At 34.7% G+C, this 20,587-nt stretch overlaps 1 protein-coding gene across 28 annotated transcripts in view; it reads right to left on the reverse strand.

The window, feature by feature from the left end:
* SOX6 (SRY-box transcription factor 6) overlaps positions 1-20,587 on the reverse strand; it is a 769,230-nt gene that overhangs the window by 121,111 nt on the left and 627,532 nt on the right. For 14 of the 28 annotated variants that reach the window (XM_055094165.2, XM_055094164.2, XM_055094159.2 and 11 more), the window contains 2 exons: positions 8,908-8,987; positions 7,295-7,417 (listed from right to left, as the gene is read on the reverse strand). In XM_055094165.2, the coding sequence (XP_054950140.1) occupies positions 7,295-7,417; positions 8,908-8,987 (203 nt within the window). The remainder of the gene's footprint in view (positions 1-7,294; positions 7,418-8,907; positions 8,988-20,587) is intronic. The other 14 variants (XM_057299104.2, XM_057299106.2, XM_055094176.2 and 11 more) reach the window with 1 other exon arrangement.

Genomic DNA, 20,587 nt, shown 5'->3' on the forward strand with positions numbered 1-20,587 from the left:
AAGAATTTTAAAAGGATGTAATACTTCATTCTTTCTTTAATTTAAATGAGTAGCTAAATTAGAGGGAAAACTTGATAGGGAATTTGTAGGGTGACAGCAGCTCTATTTCAAACTGGCTTCAAATGAGCACTGTAGGCTTGCACTTTGTATAGTGTGAGATAGTCAAATACACGGATATATTTGAAGCAATAAATTTTTCATACATATCTGTCACTTATTTACTTTTGTTTTAGTTCATACCATTCAAGGTCAATAGCTCTAGGGGAATTGCTGACAAGGCATCAAGGATTATGGTCTAGGTTAATATAGACATTGTAACATCAACCTGTAGCCTGTTGGTTACAGGTATGGTAGCTGGTGCTATAAGAGAAACACACAGTGAGAAATGAACTCAATGCAGTTTATTGGAAATTAAGAATTCTAGTTTAAATCTTTGCTTCTCCAAATGAATATGAAGAGAGAGGCCTTAGGAAATTTATTTGGCTCTAACTTGGTTCCATTTCTTAGTCCATTAAATGGAAATGCAAATACTTGGTTAAATATGCATTGAATGAATATCAGTATCAAATAATTCATGTTTAGAAAACCGGGGGGAAAGCGTTAAATTAGTTCCTCTCAATTTGACTCAAGATGACTCTACTGCTGTCACCAATTATAAGAGAAGAATGAAAGGTAGGAACATATATAATGATTTTTTAAAATCCACATACTACCCACATAGCACCTGATACATATTTAGTGCTTGTTTATTTACATATAATTGAGAAAAGAATCCTTTATTAATGCCATTTAAGCTTGGGAAGATACAGAAGAGAATCCAGTTATTATCCTAATCTTTATAATCTAGAACAGCTAAAATAAAGCAAGATGTTTTCAAATCAGTACATTGAGTTTAAATCACTATAAATTTTCCCTGAGTTTACCTGTAGCATATGAACTCTTCTACAAATAAAACAGAAAAGAGGAACTGGCAGAACAGTAGTAGCTATGTGCCAGCTCTAGTGGTCAGAAGTGAGGAGAAACCATCCAACTGTAGCTTCTCAATCTCTTTTAATTAAAATATCGTAAAAAATGTCTTTCTCCTGTTCTGCCTATTCTGTTACCTGGAAGGTCAAATATTTTATCATATATTTTTCTGAATATAAATTTCCTAAATGTTGAATATCCTGACTTATTCCATGGTTGGAAACAGAAGTGAAGCATTTTCTAAAATGCTAGAATGTTTTGCTTTCAAACTTTTTAATGTATCCTTAATCACATCATCTCTCAGAATTCCAATGTAGCTCATTACAACATATACATACATGCAGATATATGATACATAATATCAACCAAAAATATTTTAAAACTTCAGTTTGGTAAAACAGGAATAAAAATACCTGTCATTATTTTAGAAATCATCACATCTTACAAGAAATCTATGTAAATGTAATTACATGCGTTCACACACTGGAAGCTGCCTATTGAGTGGATTAATTAGTGGGGCTAGAGCTAAATGACTGTTGACAAAAATCTTGTATCAGGAGAGATAGAGGACTACATTGGTTTTGAGTATAGCTGACTATCCCACCAATCAAATAACTCAAACACAGTGATTAACAGAGCTTATGTGAGAAGAGCCAACTCTCTGAACTTTTAGGTATTACTTTAAAACCAAATAAAAAGCAAAGTTCCAAAAGAAAATCCAGTTTATCCAATGTTTTAATTTGAGGGTGGGTATAAACTTCTGCTTCACTGACTACAATGGCAAGCTAGATTTCTAAGCATTAGGAATTGCCTTTATATTTGGCATCCTTCCCTAATCTACCTATATTTCTTTAGCCTCATTTAGGATTCACTTGATACCTGCACTTTTTCTTAAGAAGCCTATCTAGAAAAGTTGTTGACATAAAAGAGTGTCTCTTATAGACAGAGCACTCAACCAAATATTTTCCGGAAAAAAAAAAGGTTTTCAAAGCAGCTTGGGTCCCAGATGTCCACCAAAGATGAAATGCATTAATTCGTCCATTTTGCCAAATACTGTGCTAGGCAATGCTAAGGATTCCACAGTAAATAAAAGAGACAAAAAATTCCCTGAATTAATTAACTTATACTCTAGTAGGTTAGACCCACCCATCAGAAGTACTTTAGACAATAAATCTACAGTAGAATTGACTGCTTACTGAGGTTACTGAAAAGTTTTACCTATTCTGATGATGTTTCAGGGAACATTTGTGGAAATCTAATACATGCTTTATTATTGCATTTATCATTTATAAGAACCCTGAGAATGTATATTATGCTCGTTTTACAATGAAAAAAACTGCAAATGGAGGTATTTTGTAACAGTGCAAGACAACAGAGCAAGAAAGTTATAGTGGAAACTCTAATCCAAAGTTCTAATTCCATAAATGGAGTTAATTCCATTAGCCTACAGCTCATCTAAGCCTAGTTGTAATGGTCCTCCCAAATTCCACCACACTCTTAAAAATCAAGAAAAGAGTCAGAAGGGTGAGTGAAGGCTGATTAAGAGAAAAGCATGCATTCTCTTCAAAGCAGAGCCCCATGGTTGGCATCCTCAAAACAAGCTTTGAATCAGTTCATTCCTCTTTCTCCATTGGGTAGCCAGTAATAGGTCACCCTAATCATCTATTTATTCAACCCTCTTCTCTATTAGAAATCGCAACTTTCCAAGACTGCCCAGCAAAGCTAACTCCATCACCCTCCCATTCCCCCACACCACTGAGGCATCTTTACAATTGCAAATAAGAAGACAGGGTACAACAGACAGTGCAGAGCCTCTAAATACAACATCATAAAGACTCAGGCTGCAACTGAAATAGAAATACAGCATTCTCAATGCTGATGGGCACTTCTTTACTTTCCATTTGTAGCACAAAAATTGACAATATCATTTAAATAAAATATGTGCTTGTATTCATTTTTGCAAAAACTTCAATTGTTCTCCATCTTTGCAAACTTGGCAAGACTTCAGTAGTTTCATTTAAGAATAACGTATGGTTGACAGGTTTTCTTAGTGCTTTAAGACTCTAACTATATTCCTTTCCTCAAATCTCCCCTAAACTACACATAAGACCCATCAAATAACAGTGAAAATTGCATTTATATTGACATTTTTAATTTTCTTATACAATTCTTTCATTTAGGCTACTATCCATACTATCATTATAAGAAATAGTCTGTTAAAATATGTTCCAACTAAAGCTTAGTGAACTTTAAATGCTAGACAAAAATCATTCTCTGAAGCTAATGAAGACAGAAACTCTGCCTGTAACAATATTAAGTTTGTTTTTTCTGGTGATTCAGAGAAGTGAGCAATCTGTCAGTAATACATTGAGTGAAATTACTTGTCTTGGAGGAATAACTGCTGACAGTCGCTTTATCTCAGGGCTGACCCAAACATCTTCCTGCTGACAAACAAATTACTATGTCTAACTTTGAAAAGGTAACTGGCTTGCTTTAATTTTGATTGGTCTTTCAGAATCCCTTATACATATACTGAGCCCCATCCTTCATTGTATTTTTTTAAAAAGGCAACAAAAGTGTTTTGGGGGGGACAGGTTTGAATTAATAAGTAAGAAAAAATAGTAAGAAAAGAATAACCCTATTATTTGATGCTAAGAAAAAGAACTGATACGCTTCCTTCCAAGACTGTTATGTGGATGTAACTGGTAAGTCTTAATGTCTACCCAACATTAAGACTGGCAGTGCCGCCAGTGACTGACTGGGTGAGTGAACACATTACTGAGACAGTATAGTAGGAATTAATTTTCTTCAATAAAGTGATTTTTAAGGCTCATATATTTCACAATCTAAACATATGTCACTGTTTCATAAACAAAATAAATGGATTAAAATAATACATTACCAATATGCTGACACATGGAGATATTTTAATTAGAAATTCTTAAGCTGTGTGATATCTAACTGCTGTATTTGCTAAAGAGAAGCATGCATCATTTAATAAGAAGGCATGAGGCAGGTGGATCACTTTGCATATGGTACCAGATTTTGTTTAATATAAGCTACAACTATGAGGCAACACTACTCCCCATTAAAAACAAAACAAAACAAAACAAAATTAAGGGTCTATCATATTGAAAATAACCATATAAAATGAATAAATACACTGAAGTCCCTTTTTCATTAAAAAAAAAAAGTCATCCAGAGCTTAGTTCCCACGACAATATTTCTTCAGAAACAATCTAACATCATCACTATTTAAAGGCTAAATTTACATGACTGCCTCATTATACTGGTTCCCTTTCCTTAACATTCTTTTTGACTTACTTAAGGACCAATGCTAACATAGCTGAAGAAAGCAAATGGCAACTGGTCCTGAAATTTATACGGGTGAGAGAACTGGAATAAGCAGCAGTATAATATATTGTTTACTGTAGCAACTGCCCTCTGTTCTCTAAAGGTCAAAAGCATTGTAACCTTAGAGTTACAGTTTCTGATTGTTCCCAGGGTTTAATAAATTATCAAAATTAATGGTTCAAACCCCTCAACCTTCAGATATATGAGTATTCATGCCTGCATCTGCTGAACTGTTCAACTAAAAATAGCACTCTTTGGCCTTCTTTCTCCTAATATTGTGCCCCTGAGGCAGAGAAAACCATGCCTTAGATCAGCACAGTAGTATTTTAAAAAATGGTCTTTACAGAATCTTCCTTATTTTAAAGAAAGAAAGTAATGGCATATGCTAATATAAGGAGAGTCTTTCAATTTTAAATAACCTTTCTCTACTTGATAAAATTTCAGGGTATACTTAATATATACCAAATGTTGTTAAGATTTACCTAGGCTCATTAATTTTAGAAATGACAACCTTTGAAGGACAAATTAACTGTAACATGAAGTAGAGAACACCATTTCTGAGTAATGCATGCAGTGGGGTGGGGGAGTATATGTGTTATAAGCTTTCCCTCCTAAGAATCTCTGTTTAGAAATAAAACCAGTTAATATCATTGTAATGCTTTCTAAGTAGCAATAGTTTATCATGATCATGTTTCTTGACATAACTGTGACATTTTAGCTTATCAAAGGAGGGGAGAAGACCCTAGCTAGAAAAGAAAGCAGATTTAAATAACAATAAACCAAGATATTATTAAAATATCCCTCTACCCTCGCTCAAGATTTAAAATGTTACTATCTAGCACCTTAGATATGGGTGTCTACTATGCTATTCACGGATGTCCCAATAAACATGCTATACTCATACTAGGAAAGTTTGGGAAACCCATCTTTTAAACAAGGTCGATCTTTTCTAACCAGTGTCCACATGAGCAAACAGATCAAAGGTTTCCTGACATGCAGGAAAAAGGTGCAAAAATAGGAGGTAATAGAACAGAGCAAGAGTAAATAAAAACTGAGGAAACTATCAAAGCATCCAGATTTAAACTGCAAAGCTATGAAGGCTCTTGCATTAATAGTTTACCTGTTTAGCCTAATTAAAGTGACAGACACGTGACATATGCAGTGCTTCTAGATCAGCATCACTACGGCACTACAGAGCTCTGACACTCATATGCATGACATCATGGTTTCCAGAAACCCAACAGAAGCCAGATTTGACACATCAGGGATCAGTGATGGTGTGGGGGTTGGGAGTGGGGGGTGGGAGAGAAGCCGATCTGAGTGAAAAATTAGGCAAAAGAAGAGACTGGGTAGAAACCTGGCTAAGGGAAGATTGATGGGATAGAACACAACACTTCAACAGAAAATCCAAAAGAAAAGTCCAACAGGAAAGTCCAACAGGAGAGAAAGAAAAGTCCCACCAGGAGAGGAAACAGAAAAGTCCAGCAGGAGAGGAAGTCTTGAGTTTGAGCCAAGGCTACCTAATTTCTCATTCTTCCAGGCATTTAAAAGCTCTCAAGCTGACTGTCCTGAGTAGATAAGCTTGCTAGTTGTCATCACACATATAAACTTGTTCCTAATGTCCAGTCATTTCTGTCTAGCTCTCCTAGGCATAGATTTTCAGAATGCCCAGAAATGTGGTACTCACTCTACAGCCAAAAGAAAGCCTTAGAAATTTCTTCTGTCTGTATAGAAGGCAGGAGATATTCTGAAAGTATGTGTCTAATCATGTCTGAGTGGAAACCCCCTCTCTACCTCTTATGTCAAAGCAAAAGAAAAGAGGGAGGCAGTTAACAAGCTCTGGAATTCTACCTTAGGCTACTTCCAAGGGGGTCTTTGGTCTTGTCTCTTCCTTTTCTTAGGAGTGATCATTCCCTATCATTTTCCAAAAAGGTAGATTCACAAGCAGCAGAAAAGGTAATGTCAAAGGGACCTTTCATTGACTACATAGTGTTTGAGCTATACAGACCAGCAGAGCCATCAGAAGCTAAACATACATCTTGCTAGATGCAATTATTTTCATTTTTGGGTTGAGTTTCCCATCCTAGGATGGACTATAAAATCTGCTATTATATCTAACCCAGAGAATTAAAGTGTGTTTCGGTTTGAGGTAAACTGTATCCACTTTTTAAAAAATTCAGCAGATAGCTGGAAATTCTCCAATATGAGAGTCCCAGTGAGGGACCCCAGTGAGGCAGAAAAGGAATTAAGCATGAAATTGGAGAGAGAAGGACTGGGTTCTTATAGAAGAAAAGGTCTTGGTTTTCATAAGCCATCTTCTCTCAGTGGTAAGAATATCCCAACAAAACAACAAAGGACTCTACCGGAAGGTGAAATATGAAAAGAATGCTACAGAAGTTTGTCTTGGAAAAAGCAATCATCCAGGCCCAGGCACCCACCCCTACTTCATTCTGAGAAAACTAAGTACGTAGAATTAGAAATCCTGGGCAATAACCTTGACTCAACGAATATTTTATAGCCTTGGTTAAATAACTTAACCTCTCCAAACCTCAGCTGTTTTATCTATACAAGCAGAATTATATTTGATCAAATTTACAGGGTTATTCTACGGTCGAATAATTTTTTAATGTTTAAGTATTTTTTAAAAAATACTATACAACACTATACACAAGAAAATATAAAAGAGTGAGGGAAGAAACATGGTTTTGAAGACACTTATAATGTAAAGCTTTTGTGTGAATATATATGGCAAAGAACAACCTTAATTCAGGGGCATTGCTTTGGGATTTGCTTTTTTCTCTGAAAGAAAAGGGGCAAAAGAAGAGCCTCCTTAGGAATGAGAAAAAGGGAAAGATTAAGTTCAGTGTTTAGGTTGAGTGTTTGCCACTTTAAAAAAAAAAAAAAAAAAAAGCCTAGAGTATGACTGAACAATCCAGTCCCCAACCCAATGAAGCATCAATGGAAGCATTCATACCTCAATCTGTTTGTGGTTGTAAGAGTGGCCACCACCATGTTCAAAGGTGTCCAAATTCCTGCCAAAACGGTCACTTAGGCCCTTTAGCCTTTGGTTAATTTGTGGGTGGGAGACATGACCCTTCTGTTTAGTAGCATATTCAGAAAAAAAAAAAAAGACAAAACATACTGTCAGAACTCATGAAACAGAATACATATTTCTAAATCCAGGGTATTGACCACATCAAAAAATAGAAAGTAGAAAGTTTAAGACTCAGTTTCTTTCTTTTACAGAAATTTGGTTACAGTATCAAACAGTGGCACTGATTTCTTGTTTCTGCCTCTGACTCAAAAAGATACTCAATAGCACAGCTATAGGAAGAGAAGAAATATATTAGGTTTATAATAGTGAGGGTTCTTTTTAGACTTGCACCAACTATAGTAGGTTTCAGTGTTAGTAGCGTGAAAGGTGAAGGTTTGCAAGAGAGGCGAGGTTGCTGCTCTTCTTAGGCGAAATTTCTAGCTCTGCTAGGCAGCCCATAATGGGTTACATCTTTATAACTTCCTGGATCATCACTCATGACAAAATTTCTCAAAGTATTGCAGAAATTCTTTATTTGCAGATCCAGTTGGAAACATTCAAAATGATGTTTTTTCATGGGACAATAGTTGTATACTTTTTATGTTCAAGTCACATAGAGACTAGCAACACAAAAATAAAAATGCTTCACCAGATGCTATTTTGTAGATAATTTAAGAAAACTCAAAAATAATTACAGTATATTTTAAGAATAAAAACTATCTTTAATAAAACTTTCTACTATATTGAAGTCAAGTTGTTGATTATCTTATATTCTCTAAATATCCAAATACTGAATGTTTGACTTATTTTAATGATCTCAGCTTTTTGTTTTTATTAATACAAATATACATTCATATTCAAAGTCAACCTCCCATTCAAGTGGTAGTAGTAGAAGGGTATAATGATCAGCTATTCCTATTCCAAACTCACTTTACTGTGAAGAAGATAAGGTGTAAATGATTTTTCAATCAGCTTCCAAAACACTTTCCCCCCAAGTTTAGCTTTATAAATAAGAAACACCAATGCAAAATTTATCAGACACCATGCCCTGACTTTTGACCCTAGAAAGGGTGAGGATACACATATTAAGGAGCAATGCATTTACAATTTACAAAATAATTATCATGTAATTTGAAAATAACAACGCCTTATTCTATGAGCTACAAGAAGGAAAAAATATCCAACATCATTTTTGTTTCAATTTTTATATGCAAAAGCTAATCTGGACATAAGTGGAGACACAGATGAAAAACTAACAAGGAAAAAGCTAACATGTATGCAGTAACAACTAGCCATTGAAATTGTAAAACTATTCACTCATCTGATAGAGAATACATAGTATTAAGTCCTAATGTGATCTTTTCCTTTAAAAATATTGAAACTGGCAGTTTTCTCTTCTATTTGCATTACGGTAAGCAAATAAGGTGTTAATCCTTCTGGGCTATGCTTTAAAAATTATTTAACATTCAGGCCATTATTTAGCATACAGCTGGTTAGCAGTTTTCCACTAAAGTACTGGCTCATATCCCACATTTTTTTCTTCTGGCACTTACCTGGAGCTGTAAAGGGCTGAGTCCAGAAGCAGCAGCAGCTGCCATTGTTGATGGAATGAACTGTACGGGGTAGTTATCACCTGTCGGAAAGAACAATGCATACAGGTTTAGACAATGCACAGGGAATTGCAGCAGACAAGTACAAACATGGTCCTTGGATTGCCTGAGCTTTACAACATTGCTCTAAGCCCAAACATCTGCAGAAACAAAAGGCTTAGTTGGGCACAGACTTGCAGTGCTGCCTTGGAACTTTTTGTTAACAGATAGCTGGTAGGCAAACTGGCAAAACATGAATGTGATGTTAAAAAAACTTAAATGTGCAATTCAAGCATGTTCACTCCATTGCGAATCTTGTAATACATCATTTTTTAAGAGTAAAAAAATATCTTGAAGCCAGGCTGACACTCAGTACACTGGGAAAGCATTAAGGCTTTTATATTAGAACAACAAAAAGTTTTGGCTTGGTAGGCAAAGCAGAGTATTAGAGTCCAAAAAGGGCTCTGAGCTATTGACTGCTCATAATTCTAAACTTTATTTATTAAACAAGTTTAAAAATTAAAAAATACAACCTCTTCAGTATGATAGGGCCGAGAGGACAGCTAATCTTATCTTCCAGCATTCTGTGAAATGTCTGGTATCCCCATAAGTGTAGAAACCACGTTTGTCTGGATTAACCTCTGGTACTGTACTGGTGGATCCTAGTACAGAATCATGCATACTAAGCACTTATCAAACATATTTTAATGATGCTTTGATTAAATAAATGCGCATTTTACATGGAATATCTGTACTAAACACCTGTTAAAGAGTGAGTATGGTTCAGCAGAGATGAATGCTATATCTTAATGTGTTTCTGACTTCAGATCATTCCTAAAAAGGGAGACGGAAGTACCTTCTGTGACCTAAGAACACAGGCTGTGTGCAGTAACCTGAAGAACCAAAACAAAGTAAGGAGAAACATATCATGACAGAGGTAACTGAAATAAAAATTAGTATGTGTGGATAAATTTCACAATATCAGTGATTTAATGGAGTATCACTTTGGCTTCAGCTACTTATTTAAAGTCAGCGTTATGTAATATCTCTAGGCTATATTTTAATAGGCTGTTCCTCCACACATTTTTGACATTTATAATAATCATGTTGTTTTGCATGAACTTTCCACACTGAAAGCTGAATGTAATAATGAATAGACAGCTTAGAAAGAATCTCAGTAATAAAGGCAGTCAACTGTAAAGCAAGAAAACTTTTTTTGGAGTTGGGGTATGGACACGAATACCTGGAGCCTTCCTGGTGACTCTGGTTCCTGGGAACTCATCCTGCTTGCCATATGAAATGCTACTCAGCTGGCCCAATGTAAATGTTAAGTTGCTTTCACTTTTAACAAATTGTTAGCTTCTAATCTACACAGTCTCTTTGCATCATATCCATAATACCTCATCAGACCATTGAGCACAGTGTGTGCTTGTACACAGTCCAGTAACAATTGGCTTCTGATTGCATATGGAGCGCTGCTACAATGCATTCACTAACATTATATTGTGCTGGTCTCCTATGGAGTAATGTTCAAAATATCTGATCTTGTTTTTCTCCTTCCATGAGGTTGATTTTGGTTTGCAGTACTATATGAGCTTTTTAAAAAAGATAACTAGGCCAAATTATTTTTTATAGTAAATGACTGTCACTTTATGCTTAAACAATTCTACTGATCTTCTTGATATTTAAACTAAATTATCTGAAGGAAGAATATCCTAATCTAAGTCAAATAGTATTTCTTTGGTAGATATCAAGTTTTAAAAAAATCACAAAACGATGCTGAATTAATGATGCTTCAAAAATAGGGGAAAAAAAATCACCATTCTAACCATCGACATGGACTGCTCCTGGAACATTTTAGAGCTGTTCTTTCTTTAAATATCATGCATTATTCATACTAACTCTAAACCACAACCCCCCTCCCTGTAAGTTTAATACCAGTTGCTTTATTTGTACTAAAACATTTTTCATGTCAAACATATTTTAAAAAAAATCAAACTCTAAAAGAATTCCCTGGGGCACTCCTTTTTTCATAGCTGTCATGCTTCTGTGCTATGAAATAGCTTTTTTTTTTTTTTTTTTACAGCTTTTGGCTTGCCAGTTAATTTATTACTATCTCTACCACACCCTATAGTACTTTCCAGCTCACCTGCTGGCTACAAACAGCTTTCTTTCCACTGCTGACAGGCATATTTTAAAAACATTTTTAACTTTTATCCTTCTTTGAATCTGTATACGTGAATATAATCTTTAGAAAGCTATTTCTCCATAACATATCATTGTTTCAACATTAAAAGTAAAAATGAATACATTAGAGCAACAGAGTATATAACAGAGAATGATTAGAAGAAAGAGAACAAGGACAAGGCAGGAGGGGTAGAAGATGAGGGAGAAGAAGAGGGAGATTACAAGTAGAAAAGAAAAATTTAAGAGGGAGAGGGATTTAAGGGTATTGTGAAGTTTAGTTTTTTAATAACAAAGTTGCATGTTTCCCTTATGCTGCTCTAATTTTCTGTGTAAGTCAATCAAGAAAAAGTTCTCAGTGCCTGACTTGGCAAGGAATCAGTCAACATGTTGTAGCAATTTTTTTCAAATTTGTCTCTGGATTTGAAATGCTTTCATGAGGACCCATTCTTTTAAAATTTGTACATGGAAGGTGAAGCTTGTTGAAACAGGTTGGCTTTATGCACTACTGTAATCTGGCCCTTGCTACCTCTAGTGTAAGAAGACAACTTTAAAAAACCAATTTGAGAAATAATGTCCATTCTGTAAATCCATTTTCCAGCTTTCTACGTATTTCAACTGACAGTTTTTATCATAAGAGTACAAAACAAAGACAAAATAGGATTTAAAACTTATGGAAAATTTGCTTGACATTAGTTTCACTTGTCAGAATAGGCAGCATTCCTTTGGAATCAAAACAGCAAGAGTCCCTAAATGAGAGAAAATAAATTCTTAAATTTTCATAGAAACTGACATGAAGCAGAAAATTAGTAAAACTTAACGGCAGGAGAAGGGGAGCTTGTACTAAGAACCTACAACCCATTAGATTCAGGCTACCTCCTGCAATAATGCTTTTAATTCGAATAATTCAGATATAAAGTCTACCTTTTAAAAAAAAAAGCCAAAAATCCCATGGGTAAAAGTCTGTCAATTTACTTTCATTCTTCAGAAAGACAAAGGACTGGGATAGTTGCAGTATCCTGAGATAGTAACTTCAGATGTTAACACATTGAAGAAATAATTTAGAAAGTTTGGAAGGAGTAGAGAGAGAAAAAAAATAAAACAGAACTAGAAGACAGGACAAAAGATTCTTCAGTCTCATACCTCATTTCCCAGCCTCCATAACAGAAGAAAAATATGTTACACATCCCTAACTAACTCAAAAATTATTGTGTGCCAGCATCATAAAATGATAATAAGTTGCCAAACAACTGTAGAGCCCACCTTTATGAGCTACAGCCATTCTTGTTACAATATGAACATATTTGAATCACAACCACTGATGCAAACTTGAACATACCACTTAGCATGGATCTTGCCTGGATGCACGCATTTGGTACAGCAAAATATTACAATTCCTCTACACTCTGAGGGAATGCCATAAGTCTGAATTTGTCTTTATGCGAAACCACACTGTAGTAAATGTTAGCAGGTAATAGATGACACAAAAGCTTCAATTTGTCCTGAGGACAAATGAAAAATAAAATTAGCAAGGATTATAATATATATTGCTGAGATCACTATGTTGTTATTTCTCCTGCTAAATTTCTCCCTTTCTATCCGTCAAAGAATAGATCAATGATGAAAAGGGTCTTGACCTCAGAATTTCTTCTAAGATCATCTGCAGTGTTTTTTCTACCTTTAAGAAAGCTAAGAATCAAGGCTCAACCTTACTTTCTTCACTTATTTCACAGCTGCATCCAAACCCTTGACCAATCATCCGAAAATCTGTGGAATTTGTCACAATGGCAATTAAATAAGTGAGTGTGAATGAACTCACATAAATTCATCCCCATTACATAAAATTGATTTTAAAAATCCTCAGTTTCATACTAGGGATGGCAGGGATGGCTTAACATATGGAAATCAATAAACATGATACACCACATAAACAGAATTAAAAATAAAACTCACATGATCATCTCAATATATGCAGAAAAAGCATTTAACAAAATCCCAACATCCCTTTGTGATTAAAACCCTCAGCAAAATTAGCATAGAAGGGACATACCTTAAAGCAATAAAAGCCATCTACAACAAACCCACAGCGAACATTATAGTGAATGAGAAAGAGTTGAAAGCATTCTCCCTAAAAGCTGGAACAAGACAAGGATACCCACTTTAACCACTTCTATTCAACATAGTACTGGAAGTCCTAGCAAGAGCAATGAGACAACAGACAGAAAATAGGGGCATCCAAATCGGTAAAAAGGAAGTCAAAGTGTCGCTGTTTGCTCGTGATATGATTGTATACCTAGAAAGTCCTAAAGACTAATCCAAAAAGCTCCTAGAACTGGTAAATGAATTCAGCAAAGTTTCAGGATACAAAATTAATGTACACAACTTACTGGCTCTGCTATACACCAACAGTGACCAAGCTGAGAATCAAATCAAGAACTCAACCCCTTTCACAATAGCTGCAATAAAATAAAATACTTAGGAATATACCTAACTAAAGATGTGAAAGACCTCTACAAGAAAACTACAAAACACTGCTGAAAGAAATCATAGATTATATAAACAAATGGAAACACATCCCATGCTCATGGTTGGGTAGGATCAATATTTTTAAAATGACTATACTGCCAAAAGCAATGTACAAATTCAATGTGATTCCCATAAAAATACCACTATAATTCTTCAAGGAACTAGTAAAAAGAATCCTAAAATATACATGAAACCAAAATGAGCCTGCATAGCCAAAGACAGACTAAGCAAAAAGAATAAATCTGGAGGCACCACGTTACCTGACTGCAAACTATACTATAAGGCCATAGTCACCAAAACAGCATGGTACTGGTATGAAAATAGGCACATAGACCAATAGAACAGAATAGAGAACCCAGAAATAAAGCCAAATACTTACAGCCAACTGATCTTCAACAAAGCAGACAAAAACATAAAATGGGGAAAGACACCCTATTCAACAAATGATGCTGGAATAATTGGCAAGCCACACGTAGAATGAATCTGGATCCTCATCTCTCACCTTGTAAAAAAATTCAGCTCAAGATGGATCAAAGACTTAAATCTAAGACCTGAAACCATAAAGATTCTAGAAGATAACATTGGAAAAAACCCTTCTAGACATTGGCTTAGGCAAAGAATTCATCACCAAGAACCCAAAAGCAAATGCAACAAAAGCAAAGATAAATAGATGGGACTTAATTAAACTAAAAAGCTTCTGCACAACAAAAGAAATAATCAGCAGAGTTAACAGACAACCCACAGAGTGGGAGAGAATCTTCGCAATCTATACATCCAACAAAGAACTAATATCCAGAATCTACAAAGAACTCAAACAAATCGCAAGAAAAAAAACAAACAATCCCATTAAAAAGTGGGCAAAGGACATGAATAGACAATTCTCAAAGGAAGATACACAAATGGCCAATGATCATATAAAAAAATGCTCAACATCACTAATTGTCAGGGAAGTGCAAATCAAAACCACAATGCAATACCACCTCACTCCTGCAAGAATGGTCATAATAAAAAAAATAAATAAATAATGATACTGGCGTGGATGTGGTGAAAAGGGAACACTTTTACACTGTTGGGAATGTAAACTAGTACAAACACTATGAAAAAGAGTATGAAGAGTCCTTAAAGAACTAAAAGTAGACCTACTGTTTGATCCAGCAATCCCACTACTAGGTATCTACCCAGAGGAAAAGAAGTCACTACATGAAAAAGATACTTGCACATGCATGTTTACAGCAGCACAATTTGCAGTTGCAAAAATATGGAAACAGCCCAAATGCTCATCAATCAACGCATGGATAAAGAAAATGTGGTGTATATATATACACCATGGAATACTACTCAGCCATAAAAGGGAATGAAAGAATGGCATTCACAGCAACCTGGTTGGAATTGGAGATTATTATTCTAAGTGAAGTAACTCAGAAATGGAAAACCAAGCATCGTATTCTCACTCACATGTGAGAGTTAAGCTATGAGGAATGCAAAGGCATAAGAATGACACATTGAACTTTGGGGATTGGGGGAAAGGTTGGGGGATAGCGAGGTATAAAAGACTACATATTGGGTACAGTGTACACTGCTTGGGTGATGGGTGCATCAAAATCTCAGAAATCACCACTATTGAAATTCAAAAAATGAAACAAATAAAAATTAAAAATTAAAAAATAAACTCTCAAAGTTCATGCCTTCATGATAGCTCATCAATGATATAGCCTCCATGTACAGAGGAGAACACAGTTAAGATTATAGACCTTTAAAAAACTAGGTTAGTTTACACAGCTGAACATATTTTCTTCCTGGACCCCAACACCGATTTAAAAATTAGGGTGCTAATCTGAAGAACCTCAGAAATGCTTTGATTCTGAGTAGATATATTTAAATAATCAACTATTACAATAGCAGTTCATATCTCTGCTTTGAAATACTCTGGAAGAGACAGAAATGAGTGACTTTACAAGATGTCATTTGCATAACACCACATGTAAAAATTACATTTTATTCACTGCGAAAAGGTCAGATTTTCTTAAGATCACACATACTTAGACCAAGGCCCCAAGAGTATGAAGTGTCAAATCAGAGAACTTCAGTCTGAATTCTATCTCCACTATTTCAAGATGTGGAACTCTTGGAAAAGTTAACTTTTTTGAGTATCAGTTTCTTATTTTCTTTTAATAAAGCAGAGATGATACAATTTATTACCACTTATATCTAAGAGTTGTTATGAAAATTAAATGAGATTACACACATACACACACACACACATACACAGGTTGGGGGTTATTAAATGAGATTACACACATACACACACACACATACACAGGTTGGGGGTTATCTTGGAAAACAAATGGTGCTCAATAAATGCTAACTAAAACAAAGAAATTAAAAAGAAGCCCTGAATAATTATGCAGTCATAACAATTGTACATTAACCAATTCAACACCTAGGAGAAATGGACAAATTCCTTAAAACATGAAAATTACCCAAGAAGAAATAGAAAACCTCAACAGACCTATAACAAGTAAAGACAATGAATCAATGATCAAAGACCTCCCAGTAAGGAAAAGCCCTGGCCTAGATGGCTTTACCAATGGATTCTGCCAAATGTTTAAAGAAGAATTAATACCAATCCTTTTCAAACTCTTACAAAAAAAAATGAAGAGGAGGGAGTACTTCTAATTCATTTTATAAGGCTAACATTATCTTGATACCAAAACCAGATAAAGATATCACAGGAAAAGAAAGTTACAGTCCACTATCCCATATAAATATAGATATAAAAATCTTCAACAAAATATTAGCAAAACAAATCCAATGGCATATTAAAAGAATTACTTACCAGGGCAAAGTGGAATTTATCCCAAGAATGCAAGGGATCAAATCAGTGTCAAGCATTACATTAATAGAACAAAGGGAAAAAAAACCAACATGATCATCTCAATTGACACAAAATAGGCATCTGACAAAAATCTAATATTATTCCATCATAAAAAATTCTCAGAAAACTAGTAATAGAGGAAAAAGACCTCGGCATGATGAAACCTATTTATAAAAAGCCTACAGCTGGCCAAGTGTGGTGGCACATGCCTATAGTCCCAGCTACTTGGGAGGCTGAGGTAGAAAGATTGCTTGAAGCCAGGAGTTCAAGGCCACAGTGAACTATGATCATACCTCTTAATTCTAGCCTGGACAACAGAGCTAGACCCTGTTTGTTAAACAAACAAACAAACATCCACAGCTAACTTCATATTCAATGGTGAAAGACTGAAAGCTTTCCCCTTAAGATCGAGAACAAGAATATAATGTTCACTTTCACTGCTGCTATTCAGTCTTGTAGTGGAAGTGCTAGCCACTGCTATTAGACAAGAAAAAGAAATAGAATGTATCAAATTGGTAAGGGAGAGGTAAAACTATTTGTATTTGCAAATGACATAATCCTATATATAGAAAATCCCAAAGAGTCCCTGAGAAAGCTACTAGAATTAATAAATTCAGCAAAGTTGCAGAGTATAAGCTTAACACACAAGTATCAGCTGTGTTTCTAAACATCAGCAACGAACAACCCAAAAGAAAATTAAGAAAACAATTTCATTTACGAAAGTATTAAAAAGAACTAAACACTTAGGGATAAATCTAACCAAGGAGATGAAAGACTTGTATGCTGAAAACTATAAAACGTTTTTGAAAGAAATTAAAGATGACATAAATAAATGGAAAAGCATCTGTGCTCATGGGTAGGAAGATTTAACACTGTTAAGATGGCAATACTACCCAAAGCAACCTGCAGATTCAAAGCAATCCCTATCAAAATTACAACAACCTATTTCACAGAAATGGAAAAGCCAATTCACAAATTAATATGGAATTACAAGAGGTCTCAATAACTAAAACAATCTTGAAAAAGAAGAATAAAGTTGGAAAGCTCATAGTTCAAATTTTAACACAAAGCTACAGCAATTAAAACAGGATGGTACTGGCATAAGGAGACATATATATATACATATGTGTGTGTGTATATATATATACATATCTACCAATTAAATATAATAGAAAGCTCAAAATTAAAACCTTTACATATATAGTTGATTGATTTTTGACAAAGGTGCAAAAACCATTGAACGGGGGAAGGGATAGTCTTATCAACAAATGGTGTGGGGAAAACTGGACATCCATGTGCAAAAGATGTAAAACAATAGAAAAAGGTTTTACCTTACACAGTATACAAAAATCAACTCAAATGAATCAAAGACATAAACTTAGAAGCTAAAAAAATTAAACCCTTAGAAGAAAACATAGTGGTAAATCTTTATGACATTGGATTTGGCAATGATTTCATTGATATAACATCAAAAGCACAGGCACTAAAGGAAAAAATGGATAAATTGGACTCCATCAAAATTAAGAACTTTAGTGTATAAAAAGATACTATGAAGAATGCTAAAAGACAAATTACAGAATGGGAGAAAATATTTGCAAATGATATATCTGATAAGGTATTAATATCCACAATACACAAAGAACTGAAACTCAACAACAAAAGCCCAACTCAAAAATGGGAAAACTACTTGAATAGACAGTTCTCCACAGGAGATATCCAAATGGCCAATAAGGACATGAAAAGATGATCAGCATCATAAATCATTAAGGAAATGTAAATCAAAATCACAGCGAGATACCACTTCACACCTACTGGGATGATAATAATAAAAAATTTTAGTTGAAAATAACAAGTGTTAGCAAGAATGTGAAGAAATTGGAACCCTCTTACATTTCTCATGGGAATATAAAATGGCACGGCTACTGTGGAAAACAATTTGGTGGTTTCTCAAAAGTTTAAACATAGAACTTCATATAATCCATTAATTCAACTCACAGGTATATATCTAAAAGGATTGAAAGTGGGGACTCTAACAAACATTTCTATAACCATATTCACAGAAGTATTATTCATAATAGCCAAAAGGTAGAAACAAACTAAGTGCCTATCAACAGATGAACAGATAAACAAAATGTGGTCTGTATATATATATGTGTGTGTATATATATATATATATATATATATACACAATGGAATATTATTCAGCAATAAAATTATATTTTAATGTATGCTACAATATGGATGGACCTTGAAATGTTATGCTTACCAAAATAAGCTAGACATAGAAGGATAAATATTGTATTATTCCAATTATATGAAGTACCTACAATAAGCAAATGCATAGAGAAAGATAATAGAATAGAGGTTACCAGAGACTAAGGGTAGAGGGATAGAGAGAGTTATTATTTAATGGCTACAGCATTTTTGTTGGGTATGATGAAAAAGTTTTGGGTATGGATTGTGGTGTTGGTTATACAATATTGAAAATATATTAATGCCACTGAGTTATATACTTACAAATGGCTAAAACAATAACTATTATATTATGTATATTTTACTGCAATAAAAAAGAAACATTAGGTATACTTGTAAAATTGTTTTTGGTCGTTGAGTGGAGGGACACTATGACTCAGTCTAACACTCAGCTTTTGGGCCGCATTTCCAACGGATAAGGATGTAGTTTAACAGGCTAAAGTTACTCAGTTTCACCGTCAGACTTTACTCCCAATCTTAGTGCTTTATCATTTTCAGAGAACTTTTAGATATTTTACAAAATTTAATTTTCACATCCACGTTGGGTAGTGAACAAATCGTGACACATTTCTTAGATGACAAAAAAGTGAGGTTCAGCAAGATTAAATGACATGTTCAAGTAAGGATGAAATAAAATAGTCCATGTGAAATATTTAGCACAGTATTTGGCACAGTATCAATCAGTAAGCTTTAGCTATTATTATTATCATATATTATCATATTATAACTAGTGAGTAAATGGAAGACCCAGGAACAGGCAGACATCCTGTTCCTAGGACCTTCTAGGAAACTTCAAGTGTGCTTTCTAGCCGCAATCATGTAAAAAATCCCAACTACATAAAGCAATGGGTCAGCTAAATCAAGCCTGAAGTATGAAGGGGGCTACTCATCGTTTCTGTTTTTCAGGCAAGCTGATCTTGATTGGATATACACATTGGCAACTGTGAAAGATGCTTTATCTTTTAATTTTCTCCAATATTTGTGCTCAAATGTATCTATCTTACTCTTGATTGGTGCACCTCTCTGTATCACAATGTGAAAGAGCAAAGCAACCAAAAGTCTGTGGTTTATGTTCTGGGATCTGATGATGAGTTCCTATCAAGAAATATGTCTCTAATTATAGAACCTGTAAAATATTTTTAAAAATAGGGATTAAAACTCAATAAAGCTATTTCTAGAGAGAACAATCTGAAAGATGCTGTCCTGGAGCTGAACAATCCCTGTGGGCAGCATGCCCCCTCAGCAACCCACTGAGGTGGGAGAGCTTGCCTAGTGTTTACTACACGCTGGGACTCTGAAATGCCCAGAGGCACAGGTCAAATCATAGGGCGGGGAGTGAAGGCCTATAACCCTAAATGTATTTGCTTATACTGTCTTAACATGGATTCAGAAACAGTCAACTTTAACAAACAATGAATGTCACCCCAAGGTAGTCCTTGCTCTCTGGAAATTAAGATAATTATTCAATCAGCTGAAGGCACAAATACTATGAAATCATTTCAGATACGGGAAAGTGGAAAGAAAAAAAAAGGAAATTTATTTTTTTCAATTTATAAAGACCAAGGTAGCACTTGTTCATCTTGTTGTTTAGGGAACCAGAATACAAATTTATGCCACCAATTCAAGGTTTTCTTTCAAAAATTTAGTCATTGCTGTCTCACATACATTTCTTTTCTTTTTTATTTTATTTTATTTTATTTCATTTTATTTTTGAGACAGGGTCTCACTCTGCTGCTAAGACTGGAGTGCAGTGGCAGAATCATGGCTCACTGCTGCCTCAACCTACTGGGCTCAAGCAATCCTCCC

Source organism: Pan paniscus, chromosome 9 (genome assembly GCF_029289425.2).
Source record: "Pan paniscus chromosome 9, NHGRI_mPanPan1-v2.0_pri, whole genome shotgun sequence".
NCBI classification, from domain to species: domain Eukaryota; kingdom Metazoa; phylum Chordata; class Mammalia; order Primates; family Hominidae; genus Pan; species Pan paniscus.